This window comes from Paroedura picta, chromosome 7, assembly GCF_049243985.1.
Source record: "Paroedura picta isolate Pp20150507F chromosome 7, Ppicta_v3.0, whole genome shotgun sequence".
In the NCBI taxonomy this organism is placed as follows: Eukaryota; Metazoa; Chordata; class Lepidosauria; order Squamata; family Gekkonidae; genus Paroedura; species Paroedura picta.
The window spans coordinates 68,871,307-68,887,698 of record NC_135375.1 but is presented as its reverse complement, the minus strand read 5'-3'; the positions used below and the strand labels follow the sequence as shown (position 1 = coordinate 68,887,698).

Here is a 16,392-nt window from a genome sequence, read left to right as displayed (position 1 = left end):
TTATTTCTGTGTATAAGAGAAGGCGTCTGTACTCTGCATCCATCTCCTCACAAAGTTGCTCAAAGAGGCGTGAGTTGAGGGCTTGTGTTTTGACATAGTTAATGACTTTAACAATATCATTCATCACACTGTTCAATTCTGTTGGCATTTTTTGGCTTGCCAGCATTTCCCTGTGAATGATACCATGTGTAGATTCACGTTCAGGGGCAACTTCCTTGATCCGACCTGTTAAACCAGACAGCCGTCCGGTCATGGCAGCAGCGCCATCTGTGCAGATGCCAACACAAGAGGACCATTTCAGTTTTCCTGATATAAAACCATCCAGCGACTTGAACAGTTCTGCAGTGGTGGTGTTGGTTGGCAATGATAGTGCACATAACATATCCCTCATGCACATCCTCCTGATAAAGATATCACACATATTCAAGTAGTAATGCCTTGTTGTCAACATCTGTAGATTCGTCAACCTGGAGGGCGTACCATGGTGATTTATTAATCCTCTCCAACAATTGTGTCTCAATGTCTTCGGCTATGTCTGCGATGCGCCAAATCATGGTGCTAGCAGACAGAGGCACCTGTGTGAACTTTTTAACAGCAGCCTCTCCTAGAAGTTCACGGCACATGTGTAAAGAGCAGGGCAATACCAATTCCTCAGCAATAGTGAATGGCTTTTTAGCCTTAGCAATTTCATTAGCCACCAAGTATGACACTTTCAGTGCATTCACATTTACTGATGTGGTGGCCTTCAGTAATTTCTTCTGTCCGTCGTGTTCCTGTTTTTTTCTTTCGAAATACTCCAGGGGCTTGTCTTTTAATCCAGGGTGCTTGGTCTCCCAGTGGCGAAACAGTTTTGAAGGCTTCATTGCCTCATTAGCCAGCCGTTTGCCGCATATTATGCAGAGTGGGCTTGGTGTGTGGAAATCACCTACCAGGACAAATCCATATTTCAAATAGGACTCATTGTATTGTCTACAAACTTTCCTTTTCTTGGAAGTGGACGGTTCTTCTGTCTCTTCTGTCTCTTCACTCGGCCTTTTACCCTTTGCAAGAAACTTTGCAAAGACATCTGCCTCTTAATCATTTTGCTTGATTGTGATGCCTCACTATTTCTACAGCTGTGTTGGCCTGAAACAACACAAGAAAGTTTGAATCCAGTGGAACCTATAGGACTAACAAAGTATCTGAAACTGCTGGGGGCGGGGCTCTTTCGGCATGTGCATGGAGAGGGGAAATGCACCATGGGCTTGATCAGGATCCAGCCTTGTGGCATTTTGGAATGGCTGAATAAATCTCTAGAATGGCTTCAGTATCCATGGATCAGACCTGTGGATGCTGTAAACCGTGTTTGGCCCTAAATTGGCAATCTCTACCAATTTCCCTGATCCACCATCATTTTGTGGAGGTGGGCTGCAATGTGAAGATGAAGCGGGGACGTTTCATTATGCTGATGGAAAACTTTGGTCTGGATCCAATCCCATACAACAACAATAAAGCCCCTTTATTATCGTGTCATTTTCCTACATTTTGTAAAATGCACAATGATAACATCAAAGTCTATGCATGATGAAAGGCACAGAAAAATCTCAAAACCAAACTATTCATCTGACCCCAAAGGCTTGCATTTAAAGCCAGGATAAACCACCCCAGTGGTACATGTAGCAGCTGAAGGTGTGGTTCAATGTACTAAGCATCTTTGATTTTGTCTCCATAAACCACAATGTGTCAACACCATGTGTGATGGTATGGTAATTGCTGTTTCCCAAAGTGAAATGCAAAGGCTGTAATGATATTGCTTCTGCTGTTGACGATCTTTTAAAAATGCCAAAGGTACAACAAGGATTATAGTCAACAAGGAACTAACATGCTTTTCAGACACATCCTCACCCAATTCCAATTGCCTTTGAGTCCAGGGCTTCAGCTGAGGCAGGCGAGCTTGCTGGGGCCGGGAAGGGAGGCAGCCGGCAAGCCAATGAGCGCTCCTTAAGCGCTGGGACTCCAGGTGGGCGGGGAAGCCGAGGCGGCGCTTCTGCTCAGGCAGGCGAGCTTGCTGGGGCCGGGAAGGGAGGCAGCCGGCAAGCCAATGAGCGCTCCTTAAGCGCTGGGACTCCAGGTGGGCAGGGAAGCCGAGGCGGCGCTTCTGCTCAGGCAGGCGAGCTTGCTGGGGCTGGGAAGGGAGGCAGCCGGCAAGCCAATGAACGCTGCTTAAGCGCTGGGACTCCAGGTGGGCGGGGAAGCCAAGGCGGCGCTTCTGCTCAGGCAGGCGAGCTTGCTGGGGCCGGGAAGAGAGGCAGCCATCGCCAAGCAAGTGAGCGCAGGCGCGGAGCTCTGCCGGATTGTGGATGAAGTAAAGGGCCGGCGGGGGGGGAGAAGGCATCCTCCGCGGCCCACCTGCAGTTAGTCCGCGGCCCCCATATGGTCCGCAGCCCACAGGTTGGGGATCGCTAGTCTATAGCAGACACCCATAATAATACCACTTTCATTTCCTACTCCTTTTATATTTACCCAAATACACTGAACTGAACTTTCTTGCTTGGGTACCTGTATTTCTTCACAAGTATAAAAATTCCTAACATATATTGCTACACCTCCCCCCTTCTTTTCTTGTCTGTCCCTTCTGAATAGATTCAATTTTAATATTCCAATTGTGAGTGTTATCCCACCACGTTTCTGTGATTCCTATTAGGTCATAGCCCCCTTCCTCTATTACGACTACTAGTTCCTCCTGCTTGTTTCCCATACTCTGTGCATTAGTGTAGAGACATCGTAGTCCATCCTTTGTGTGCCTCATGGTTTTGGTTTTTGAACTTCCTTGTAAGCTAGTGGTTCCCTGCTTATGTAACATTCACTGTAGATTTGAGATCTTCTCATGTTCAGATCTTGCCATCACACCAAGTTCTGAATTTATGTCTCTCTCCCCCTTTGTGTCTAGTTTAAAGCCCTCTTCACCAGGTGTGCAAGGGTTCTCCCCAAAATATTTTTCCGCCCCTTGTGTGGTGCACACTGTCTCCTGATAATGGCCCCTCATATTGACATTGTTGACCGTGATTCAGAAATCCATATTGTTCCCGTCAACACCATTGACGTAGCCAGTCATTTACTTGCATAATTTTTTTCTCTCTTCCTATGCCTCAGCCACTTACAGGAAGGACTGATGAAAACACAACCTGTGCTCCTGGGTCCTTTACCTTTTCCCCCAGATCCACGAAGTCTTTTTTAATATGTTCCATGTTCTGCTGGGCAGTATTATTTGTTCCTACATGGATGAGAAGGAAGGGGTAATGATCTGTAGGTTTGATTAGCCTGTCCAGCCGTTCTGTCGTATCCTTGATGTGTGCACCAGTAGCTTGGGGGTATTTCTGCATGCGAGCCTCCTGCTGGAAAAATTGGTGGCAGCAAGTGCCCAGAAGCATCTTTAGCTAGTCAGCTAGTTGAGGACTTTACTGGGGAAAACAAAACTTGCCTAATAATAATAACTGAACAGGGGGTTGGCAGCTTCCAGATTATAGTTCCGTAACTCTCCTCCAGCCCAAGTATGGGTTCTCTTTGGTCTCTGCTTGGGGTGATCATCTTCGCTGATGAACAAGAAAGTTCTTGTCTTCAGAACTGCAGAACCATGCAAGCTGAATAGAAGGGGAGCTGTATAAGGAAAATCTCGTTCTCTGTGTTCTTCACTTACTACTAAAGTAGTAAACAGGACTTTCTGTTTCCGTTGGAAACTGGACACATTATTATAGTGTAAAGAAAATCCAACTTCCATTAAATATGTTAATGTACTGCTGAACCAAGTGGAGGTGGAAATTTAACATAAGGTAAAGCCTTCATAGAATAAATAAAATCTGAAGGACTACAACATCAGGAAGCTGATTATGCTGAAAATAAATAAATAGCAGGAATGTGTCACAAATTATCTTGGTGTTTGCCTTACAACAACAACAACTACCCAAAGGAGTCACAAAGCAGCTTACAATCTCCTTCCCTTTCCTCTCCCCACAACAGCCACCCTGTGAGGTAGGTGAGGCTGAGAGAGCCCTGATATTACTGCTTAGTCAGAACAGCTTTATCAGTGCTGTGGCGAACCCAAGGTCACCTAGCTGGTTGCATGTGGGGGAGCGCAGATTAGAAGTTGGCACTCCTAATCACTACACCAAGATCCTTTGCTACCAGACTTTCAAGGTGATCACTGAAGTTGAAATTTAACAAAGCTACATTTAGAGATGCATTTAGCTAGTGCAGAGAAAGCAGTGTTTCTTCAAGCCTTTCAGATAATACTGCATAATGTACAGACTGCAAAGATATATGCCCTCATATCAGTTTCAAAAAAAGATATGAAGGTAATTCCCAATCTACCATCTTGGCAATAAGCCATGTCTTACCTTGTATGATGCTATTGCTTATTATGTATTTATGACCCTAACTAGACATTTGCCATGGAAACTAGTTCTTGGTTCCAACTTGTGAGTAGATGAGCTGGATCCAGTTCAGACTGGGACTGCTTCACAGAAAAAGAAGAAATCTTTGCCATATCCCCATGTTGTTTTCAGTGGCCAAATCATTCTGGTGTCCATTCATTCATTCATTTTTGGATTTTTATTCTGCTCCTCCATGTAAATTGGCTTGGGGAGGTTTATGACAATAAAATAAAGATAAATGCATTGTTAAAATATAGTTAAAACCTGCTCCCCCAATGGGGATGGAAACATTATTTGCTGCATTGAGAGCCACCACTTGCGTTGATGCTTGCATGTATGGGTTCCTCACAGATGAAATAATGGTTCTCCCTGTGCCCCCTCCCCAGTCATTTCAGCCTCTGAAAATAGCGCAGGATATAAAGCAAAAATTCTTACTTCTTCTATATTGTGGTCCTAATCCAAATCAGGCGCTGCTGTCTGCTTATATATGCATTGCCACCAAATCTAGAAGCTACGGTAATTGGTGAACTCATGCAGTTTGTAACATCTAGTTTAAGTCTTAAGTAATCTTAGCCCACTCATGGAGGATCTAGAATTTATTATCAGGCACGCAAACAATGAGAGCAACCTATGCATCACTTCTAATTTATACACCGAGAGAATGTTTTAATGGTATAGGAACAGTGAGTGGACACATTTTTTTCTTTTAAGATTCATGGGACCTGCTACTTTTATCAACTCAGTAATGTTTTCTCAAATTGTTATTATTTAGTCTGAGAAAATGATGGCCTGTCTCTGTACCTGCAGCTGCTAGCCAAACCCATTTGATCGGGCACTTTGAAGTGCAGGCATTGCAGACAGCCAAATATCAGCTGTCTGGAACAGTTCCATATGGAAGTCCTTCACAGCACCACTGACTGTTTTGACTTGGATAGAAATGTTTTTCGGGGTGGGGGGCGGGGTACACACATTTTTACATTTTACTCATACTCATTCCTGGTCACAAACAGTAAATTTTGAAACATTAAGTATGTTATCAGTCATGGGAAATTAGCAAAATACAACAATCCAATTTTCAATTTTATGAGTCAGAGTTCTAAAAGTAATGAGCCCTTTTTGATGTACTTACCAATGTCAATAGTGATTTTGCACTAGCTTCTATAAAATATAAGACTTCACTGTAGAGCTTACAGTCCAACTCTAGATACTGGGGAGAGGCAATTTCTGAAATAATGTAATATGTCTCACACACTGTTGTGAGCTTCATATAATATGCGTAATTCAAATATACCAGATATATGATGACCTTAAATCCTTTTTAGTTTTCTGGTATTAAAAAGAATACATTATTAATGTCTGGTTAAAGATGCATTGAAAAAGTTCTACTGTTTTATTTACACAGGCATTCGGCCAGTATCCATTCATGTGTATTATACTATTGTTGATTGTTGACAAGGATTTTAGAATGTCAGATGTGGAATGGCAACATTCTAGACTTTTAAGTAACTGCTGTCATATAAGCCACATTATTGCGTATGTACATGATTATATGTGCAAGTGTATTACTTTATATGCTGGCCTATTTTCATATTTGCCTTTTAATGCAATTATTTATTTAGTATATTTCTATGTAACCTTTTCAGATTCTTGCTTGAGGTAACTTACAATTTAAAAAATATGGTATTTTAAAAAGCCATTAGACTTCAACGGCATAAAAACTGTCCATGAAACAGGAAGACCATTTTAAACGATAAGATAAAACCCATAATTGAAAGACAAGGTCAAAAGATGTGTTTTAGCCTAACACCTAAAAGATACTAAAGTAGGCTTTGGGCAAGCTTCAAAGTAATCCAAAGATGAGGTGCCATCACAGAAAATATTGGTCTGTAGCCACCACCTAGCTCCTTGCTTATGGCAGTGACACAGAGAGCAGAGCTTGAAATGTAGATTTTAACTGGCATAATGGGAGGAGATGGTCCTTCAACTGCTGTGGTTCCAAACCATTTAGAGCAGTGGTTCTCAACCTGGGGGTCTGGACCCCTTTGGGGGTTGAACAACCCTTTCACAGGGGTTGTGGCATGGCTAGCAACTTGGCCGGGGGACACCATCCACACAGTAGCCTTGCAGGGTAGATCGAGATAGAGCGTTCATCTGTCTGGAGCAGCGGAAAAAAGCGAGATTGGCATGGTGGGACAAGAGACAGAACTGAACTGAGAAACCCCGGAAAAAAACCAATTTATATATATTCATGAACAATGGATCTTCACACCATCGGTCAGTTTTGGTTAAATTTCTGTGAAAGAACACTTGCATAATTGTATGGTTGGGTGTCACCACAACATGAGGAACTGTATTAAAGGGTCGAAGCATTAGGAAGGTTGAGAACCACTGATTTAGAGCCTTAAAGGTAAGAACTAACATTTTTAATTATGTCCAGAATCCCCACACATACTGTACTCTGCTCTGGTACTGTACAGAGGGGTGTTACAATCCCTGTAACCATCCCCTGGCTTGTATGGTGTTACCTCTAAAATATAGAAATATCAGTGTGAACAAAATAGAATACGGAGATTGTAGAAAACCAGTTTTTAAAAATATTAGCTTCATGTCTTTCAGATATCATAATCCCAGGAATGTTTGAAACTCTAATTGTAATCTTGTGTATACTTACCTGGGAGTAAGCTGCGTTAAATAAAATGGGCTGCTCTTAATGGACATCTTTGACTATGAGGGCTTGTACACAGCGATGAGGATGATCTGGGGCCAAGGGACCAAGCCCTATGAAGATAGGTTGAGGGACTTGGAAATGTTCAGCCTGGAGAAAAGGAGGTTGAGAGGACATGAGTATTTGAAAGGTTGTCATTTGGAGGAGGGCAGGATGCTGTTCCCGTTGGCTGCAGAGGAAAAGACACACAGTAATAGGTTTAAACTACAAGTACAACGATATAGGCTAGATATCAGGGGGAAAAATTTCACAGTCAGAATAGTTCAGCAGTGGAATAGGCTGCCTAAGGAGGTGGTGAGCTCCCCCTCACTGGCAGTCTTCAAGCAAAGGTTGGATACACACTTTTCTTGGATGCTTTAGGATGTCTAGGGCTGATCCTGCGTTGAGCAGGGGGTTGGACTACATGGCCTGTATGGCCCCTTCCAACTCTATGATTCTATGAGTCCTGGGGTGTGGCCACAGCAGCGGAGTGGAACTTTTTTTGGGGGGGGGCATAATATGAATCAATGGGCTACACCAGCATTTGTGGCAGATGCAGCTTTGCATCTGTTCAGGAAGCTGTCCCCATGCCACCTAACTATGACCACTTCCTTGTCATGCCCTGTTTCCCACTGGTGCAGAGTTTTCTACTAGATCTCTGTCAGCATGCTGTGGCATTGCATCTATGCCAGTGGTACTGGAGTATGTGGCAATGTTAGCCTCCTACCCTTCCATAACTAGCCCCCCATACACCGGTGTTCACGGCAGTTGGCTCCCTGTGCTGTTTCTCTCCCCCCTCCCCCCTAATTGTGCTGTTGGAGACTGGTTTTAAGATTGAGTTTTACAGTGTCTCAAAATACTATGTCCTCTAAAAATTTTGTTTAAAATAAAAATAAAAAAAATAGGTCAAAGAATGATCATGAACAAAACTGGTTAAGGCATAACACTCTCTTTGGAATAATTTTTTCCTTCCCCTCAAAACTAATCCATCAGTTTTGTAGACAAAGTCAGTAAAAATACTGGAAGTTCTCAAAACATCTTATCATGTTTATATTTGCAAATAATAATAATAATAATAATAACACCACCCAAACCAAACCAGTGAACTAGGCTGCTTCCCCATGTTGATCTCAGCATTACACAAATAGAAGTTCTTCAGAGATGCACATAGGTCAATAGGTTAAAGTACACTGAAGTACACATATGAGTCTGTCAGAGATCAATCTGGAATTCAGCTAAGGTATCACAGAAATGCAGGTATAAATAAATAACTAAACAATAAATATTACAGAAAATAGGCAGATAAAAAGAAGGTTGATGGGTGGGTGCAAAAGAGAGAAGGGAGCAGGGAAAAGTGAATATATGATAATTGCTAGGAGAAGAGAAAAATAATGTGGGGATGCAACCAGTGAAAATAAGGTGCCCCCTGCAAGTCCTTGCAGGTTCCCTACTATGCAATTGGGCCTTGCCCAACTGTCAGCTCCATGCAACTGGACCATAGTTTTCCTGGTAGAGAGTGTCCTGGGGAATGAATGAAGGAAAAAAATCAAAGATGGAGACAGCTAAAAGTAGGATTGTGGGTGGATAGAAAAGAGAAAAGCAAGCAGGAAAAGAGGAAAGGCTATGGGGGTTTTCATAGAAATAGTTTTACTACATATTTTTAGTAGGTGAACCTTACTTTTAAAGCATTTCACTCAGTCCAAGAGATAAAATTGCATAGGAGGTTCCTTTTCCATGCCCTCTAAAATTAGTTGGAAAAAGAGTTGTTGTTCCCCCCATGACTTTCTAAAAGTCCCCCCCCATGTTTATGCATCATATGGAAACAAGGTAATATTGGGATGCAAAAATTAGGAATATAAGCAGAGACTATAATGACTATTGTATTATCTAAGGACAAAATATTATTGTAACAAAATTGTAACAATTTTGCTTATATTTCAGTTAGCCATCTATATGGATTTGGATTAATGGATGCTGAAGCTATGGTGAAGGAAGCAGAAAAGTGGACAACTGTACCTTCCCAGCATGTGTGTGTTGAGAATACAGATCGTCAAATAAAGTAATACTTACTGAAAACATTTGCTGACGTATTATTATTACAGTTGTACATACTTCAGAAAGAGCTCTTCTCTGATACTCATTGGGAATGTCCCAGATACTCAGGTGTATTGCTCTGATCCTTTACAGAAGAGTTTGCAGGCACTATCTCCCATACCTACCAGAACCTTTTGTGCCAGTCTACATGGCCATCCTACACAGAATTGTTGGTGGGCAGAAGAACTAACAGAACACCGTCATAAAAATTCCAGGCCAGCAATCAGTTTAAAAGAATAGATAGGGATCAAGGATAGCAGCACACCTATCTAAGGAGCTCCTGTTAATTCTTGGAATCAAGATATATGAAGTAGCAGCAAAAGCCACTTTAGGTCATACCCAAACCCACATCAGCACGTATCCCTAATGCAGTGGTCCCCAACCGTTTTATCACCGGGGGCCTGTCAACACTTGACAATTTTACTGAGGCCCAGGGGAGGATAGTCTTTTGCTGAGGGATGTCGCCGCTGCCTGAGCCCTTGCTCTACTTGCTTTCCCGTCGGCGCCCCTGACTTCCCACTGCCTGCTGGGGGGTGCTGCCAGCAGCAGCTGCACAGTGCCATGCTGAGGGGGAGCCCCAGCCATGGTGGCTGCTGGAGTGCACCAAAGGTGAGCTAGCAGCAGAATAGCAGGGCAGCCCCCGAGGCAGCAGCCAGGGAGGCGGATGAGGAGGAGCCACGGCCCAATACCAACTGATCCACGGACTGGTCCCAGTCCCTGGACCAGGGGTTGGGGACCACTGCCCTAATGTATATCTGCCTTCAGCTTGGTATGGTAAACTCTTTGTGTACTATGTGATTTAATAGTCTGCTTTCTCTATAAATTCAATGATGTTTTAGGTTAGAAAACTATCAAATTAGATTTCTGTTGTTATTCTGGAAATGCGTATGTGTTTAAAATGTTTACATCTCTCTTTTTCTGGTGCACTGTATCTCTGCGCTGTGGGATCCTTGTGGACCCTGGAGCTATAAAAGGATGGGTGTTGTGAGGAGAAAATCCATGACACAAGACTTGGGTGAAAAAAGCTCCAGCTTTATTGCATGTAGAGCAAGAGGATAGGCACAAAATTAGGACAGATCCAGCATCAGGCAACCCACCCAATGCCTAGGGGTAACACTGTGGAATGGTGGATTTCCAGGGTCCCATATGGGTGCTGGTCACTGCTACCTGGAGATGAGAGCCGACCAACAGCCCCACCTGGTCATGCCAGTTAATGTTACATCTCCAGGACTCCTTAAGGGAATTCTCAACAGAGAGGAGGTATACTCGTAGGCACCACCTCCCCCCTGAAAAGTATCCTTTTCAATGACCAAAAGCTATGACAATTACAAATAATGATGAACAACCAAACTCGGGGGGGGGGGTGAAAAAAACTGCCACCGTCCACTGAAGAGCTTAGCACTTTGGAAGGACAGAGCATATCTATGACATGGCCCCTGGCTTAGCTTTCCCCTTCCTCATGACCACCCAGCCCAGGATCAACTGGCCCAAAGGCCAAATGCCACAGGGCAAACGGTTCCTGCTTTGGAGTCACATGGCCCGCTGTAGCCAACAAGACACTTCTCCACCCACCCTCTCTAGTGAGTCTGTGCTGCAGCTTATTAAGGTCAGTAGAATCCTGTTTCTTCCCACCTCATCTCATTTATGCACAGAAATAGCACAGCAAGACCATTCTGGAACACAGGAGACATTAGTGCAGTTATCAGATCTCCATTCGGTACTCAGTTTATGTTTATTTGTATATCCTGGGATAATGAACAGAAGTTTCTGCTTTCTCTGCCCATATTCTCATCAATCAATATGGAGAGAAATTCTCGTTACCAAGGATATATTTGAACTTATCTTGCTCAAATAATTAGAAATGTATCAAAATGTAAAATAGAAATGTATGGAATATTTTGCTAAATTCAGAGGTTAAATGTAGAGGTTTTTAAACTTTTGTCTTAGGGTTCCTTGATGAGCAGGTTTAGGGCAGATTGCCTTTGATTCCACCAACCTCCTCTATTCTTTGAAGGTCCAGGTGTTAGCTTTACTTTATCATTAATAAACTTTCTTCCTTGGACAAATACTGTACCTACATGATAAGAAAGCTATCCATGGAAGTTAATATATTATAGTTGTTTCTACAATGTGAAAGGTGCTGTCATTTGATTTGCATAGACTAAGTCTGATATTTTCTTGTAATGTTTGAACAATAATATTAGTCCACTAGTTTTGTGCTATCCATTCTATCTCTTTTTTTGAGAACTTGGAAGAAAATTACTCTTTTCATGGATGATAATGAAATTGCAGTGAAAAGTTCTGGAAGTGCATATAGTAGTTTATGACCTCATTGTGTCATCACAAATTTTTAGACTAGGAGCAAGTTATTTCTAAACCATTAAATATTTTTAATTAGTAGATTTGAAAAATATGAAAAATATATATTCTGGAATCAAGAATTATTTATAAACAACGTTTATTTTTCATTCATTTTTTCAATCAAGTAATAATGCATGCTCTTTAGCTAGTAGTATTACTGTCATATACTTCAAAGAACAGAAAGAAGGATACAGCAAAGCTTTGGAAAGAAAGTTGGTCATTTTAAATAAAATATACATAAAATCTATTAATTCAGGAATCACCAAAATTAAATATAAATATTTGAAGCCTAAAAATGAGTAATTCTGTTATTCACTGGCTACCATGTTATTTGTTTTTGAAACAGAACAATACGACCAGATAGCATTCGTAATGGACCAGACAATGGTGTTCGCTCAATATATAAAGCCACAGGCTGTGCAGATAATCCTAATCACCATGTGATCTACCTGGAACATGTTGTTGTTCGTATCACTATAATGCACCCACGACGGGGTGACCTGGCAATTTATTTGACATCTCCCTCCGGAACAAGGTCTCAGCTTTTGGCTAACAGGTACAGTAATCCATCTGGTCAGAGCATTAAACATTTCAAATTTTTATTCATCTGTAAACAAAAATGAGTGGAGAATATATAGAAAAAGAAAAAATACTGTGGGAATCTGAGATCCTCTGTCACAATGAGCAATCTTGTACTCTGGTGCTGGGAGCATTAAAATGCGACATCACTTGTATATTAAAATGTGACATCCTTAAGGGCCCTGCCGGAGTTATCAGCTTTCTGCAGGGCCTGTAAGACAGAGCTCTTTCCCAGGTGTATGGTTGAGACCGGGTTGAGGTCCTGGAATTACCATCAGGGGATTCCCTAGAGTTGGTGATATCAGGTTCCCTCCTCCTAAGCAAAGAGCTCTGGACTCCTAGCTGGACAGGGGTAGAGCAAGGAGGTTTTATTCCAACTAATAGCCATCTTAATGTATTTTAATGTGTGGGGGTTTTAAGGGTTTCTTGTTTTACCATTTTATTGTAAACCTCCGCAAGTCTTTGAGAGCGGTGGTTTATGAATGAATGAATGAATGAATGAATGAATGAATGAATGAATGAATGAATGAATGAATGAATGAAAACTATTCTCAAATAAGAAGTGATGGTAACAGTACAACTTTAGGGAGAGATATTATCTGTTATATTTTTATTGTATCATTTGATTTTTTTAAATATTTTCATTTGTTCCATCAATTTTTCATTATTTGTTGGGTTCTCCTATACCAATCATGTCCAGCTGCTCTGGGCTTATCGATCGTATGCAAGGGGACAGGACAAGCTAAGAATTTTTTTGTCTCCTCATCTCCTCAAGTAACTACTCTTACAAATTACCATTATTTTCACAATTTGAGTAATTAATAATTGTATTAATGAAAATGAGGCATTAGATTTTGAGGGGAGTTAATTAATATCTAATAATTAATATCTATAATCCTTTAATACATTTACATTATCTTGTTAAACTTATTAAACTTAATTTTCAGAACCTTCAATTAGTCATTTTTGTCTCTTGGTTGCAAAAATTCCAATAGGGGCTTCCAATCTTGTATGAAGTGGGCTACTTTCTTTCAGTAAGGAAGGCAATTTTGTCATCTCAGCAAGCTCTATCAGTATAAATAGCCAGTTCTCATTGTTGGAATTTGTAGATATTTCCATTTCTTAGCAAAAACAATCCTTGCTGCTGTAACTATATATTGGAACAATATTCTATATTGCTTCTCCATTTCTTCAAAGCCAGTTTGGTATAATGGTTAGGAGTACAGATTTCTAATCTGGCAAGCCGGGTTCAATTCTGCACTCCCCCACATGCAGCCAGCTGGGTGACCTTGGGCTCGCCAGGGAACTGATAAAGCTGTTCTATTCAAGCAGTAATATCAGGGCTCTCTCAGCCTCACCTCACTCACAGAGTGTCTGTTGTGGGGAGAGGAAAGTGAAGGCGACTGTAAGCTGCTTTGAGACTCCTTCGAGTAGAGAAAAGTGGCATATAAGAACCAATTCTTCTTTCATTAATCCTAATAAGAAATCCTATGGTTTTAACTGGAATTTTAGATTTAGAATAGTCTGGATTTCGTCATATTCTGGACCCATCTTGATCCAGTTCCCATATTTCTCTGCATGACCTGAGTGTTCCAAACTTGACATTGTAATTATATTAAATTTCAGTCTAAATCTTATTTTCTGTCCTGTGTTATGATATGTTTGTTTATGCATATGGTCATCAGTGAATTTGGTATGGCACTTAGTTTTTGGGATATTTAAATCTGGTGTTTGGAGCTATGAAAATACAAAACAAATCTTTCTGCAAACCTGAAAAATGTTCCATGTTTGCAGAAAAGTTTGGGGGGATATAGCATTTGAAATACAAAATGGGACTCAGGAAATTAGTCTGAATTATTTGAAAGGGTCTAAATTATATATATACATAACTGGCACCTGACCATAAAGGCATGGAAATTGAAGGTACAGATTAGCCAGGTCTGTGATAGAAAAAAATATTTTCAAGGTAAGGTAGACATCAGATAAGAATTATAGTTACCTGTTTATTTTTTACTCCTCAAATTCACTCCATTTTCTAGGTCATAGGATAAGATCACATGATGACTTAAAATCAATGAAATTCACATAAAGGGTTGTACCCCTCAGTAAAGCATGCAGATTATATAAAACAGAGGGACTAACAAGCAAACAAGAGCCTCTTGTGGTACAGAGTGGTAAGGCTGCAGACATGCAGTCTGAAAGCTCTGCCCATGAGGCTGGGAGTTCGATCCCAGCAGCCGGCTCAAGGTTGACTCAGCCTTCCATCCTTCCGAGGTCGGTAAAATGAGTACCCGGCTTAATGCTGGGGTGTAAATGGTAATGACTGGGGAAGGCACTGGCAAACCACCCCGTATTGAGTCTGCCATGAAAACGCTAGAGGGCGTCACCCCAAGGGTCAGACATGACTCGGTGCTTGCACAGGGGATACCTTTACTTTTAACAAGCAAACAGGAACCATGGTTGCTTGTATAGAATCAAATCTACGCAATTCCTCTTGCTCTTTCCCAGGCCAGTGGCTGGATGAAACAACACTTCAGGAAGTTTGACCTGCTAGCAGTCTTCTTTGGTAGGGATATCTGGTTTTACATATGTACTGGGCAACTTGTGCAAGAGGAGGTTTAGGGAGAAACCTATTCCCAGCTCCTAGACCTTAAGTATAGCATATCCTGAACTGCTTGTCTGCTTGTGCAAGATGTTTTCCAATCAATTTGGGGTGCAATAAACTATAGGGCGGAAATTGTTAGGTATTGCACAACATCTTTTGGAAGCAAAACTTATCTAATCTAAATCTGTTTATGATTCCACTTGTGCGTTACTGAATCTAGGCCACCATGTGAAACTCTGCTGACTTATCTTCCTTTTCCCTTAGTTGCTGAATCACACTCTCTTGTTTTTCCCCTTCTGATTTTTTTGGATTCTGTCAGGCACCACAGTAACAGTTTCAGTGTGATCAATTATCCTATACTTGGATAAATAACTGCAGCAAAGGATCTTTTGCATCCTTCTATGACTTCTACATATTCTTTGCTAAATGAAAGGGCGTTTTTGAGTCACGTGCTATTTTAGACTTGATATTTTCCACCTTGATATTTTCCAATCAGAATAGGCCAGTGCTGGCAAAACCTCCACTCTAAGAAAAAGTAAGTGGCTGATACTGAAGCCAGGAAACATGAAACCAGCTGGAAAGTGGGAAACAATTTGAGAAATTGGAGACTAATTGGATCTTACCAAAAACAGAATTGTTCATAAGAATTTATAAACAAAATAGTTTATTAGGGCATATAAGATATATACAACCTGCACAATGATGTTAAAATGTTACAAGTGATCCAAATAGCAATATGAAAAGGCATATTATTTCATTTTCTATTAGCTATTGTTCTTTATTTGAAACAGTGCAATTCGAAGGTGATCAGCTTTTCTTTGTTGCTGACTTGTTGCTTCTCTTCCAGTTCCATTTTTTCATTTTATTAAATTGTAAGCCTGTAGATAGGACCTTGTCAATATTTATGGACCCAGAGGATGCAATAAACATACATGATGCAGCAATGTTACTTAACCTAAACTGGTCTGGCAAGTCTGAACCAGAATGGCAGCTGCCTGGAAACCATTTATGTTTTTTTTCATATACATTATTATTGCTGCATTCATAGTATCATTGTTTTTAAGCAATAATAGCCAGCTTAGCAGAGAGTGGTGTCTCTTTTAATATGAGCAGTAAACACACGTGATATACACTCTCAGCACAGAATTATATAATAGCGAAGAGTGGTGAGCCTAGGCATATGCCATAGGAGGTGGTCTCCAAAAAGTCTAAAATTTACATATATTGGTTGGAGCCATAATTTACAGATCCCATTCAACCACTCAACTACACTTTATAATGAGTTTAGATATTTTATATAGAGTGTATTGTCACAGTTCTGACCACTTAGGAAGATCCAGTACATGTTTGGTCTTATGTGCTGTTAGTTCTGCATAGTTTTTATGTAGTTTTTATTCTGTTTCTTAATTGTGCACTATAATAAATAATTAACATTTTTACATTATTTTATTGCACAATTAAACTATGGCAATCATGAAGAAGAAGAAGATTTGGTTCTTATATGCCACTTTTCTCTACACAAAGCGGCTTACAGTCGCCTTCCCTTTCCTCTCCCCACAACAGACACCCAGCTGGTTGTATGTGGGGGAGTGCAGAATCGAACCCACACTCCTAACCACTACACCAAACTAGAAGTCCGC

At 41.0% G+C, this 16,392-nt stretch overlaps 1 protein-coding gene across 4 annotated transcripts in view; it reads left to right on the top strand.

The window, feature by feature from the left end:
• Positions 1 to 16,392, top strand: part of PCSK5 (proprotein convertase subtilisin/kexin type 5) — a 290,087-nt gene that overhangs the window by 180,892 nt on the left and 92,803 nt on the right. For all 4 annotated transcript variants that reach the window (XR_013232545.1, XR_013232546.1, XM_077344762.1 and 1 more), the window contains exons 11-12: positions 9,055 to 9,172; positions 11,915 to 12,124. Coding sequence is in view for 2 of the 4 variants with exons in the window: in XM_077344762.1 (XP_077200877.1) it covers positions 9,055 to 9,172; positions 11,915 to 12,124 (328 nt within the window). In the remaining 2 variants the exon portion in view is untranslated. The remainder of the gene's footprint in view (positions 1 to 9,054; positions 9,173 to 11,914; positions 12,125 to 16,392) is intronic.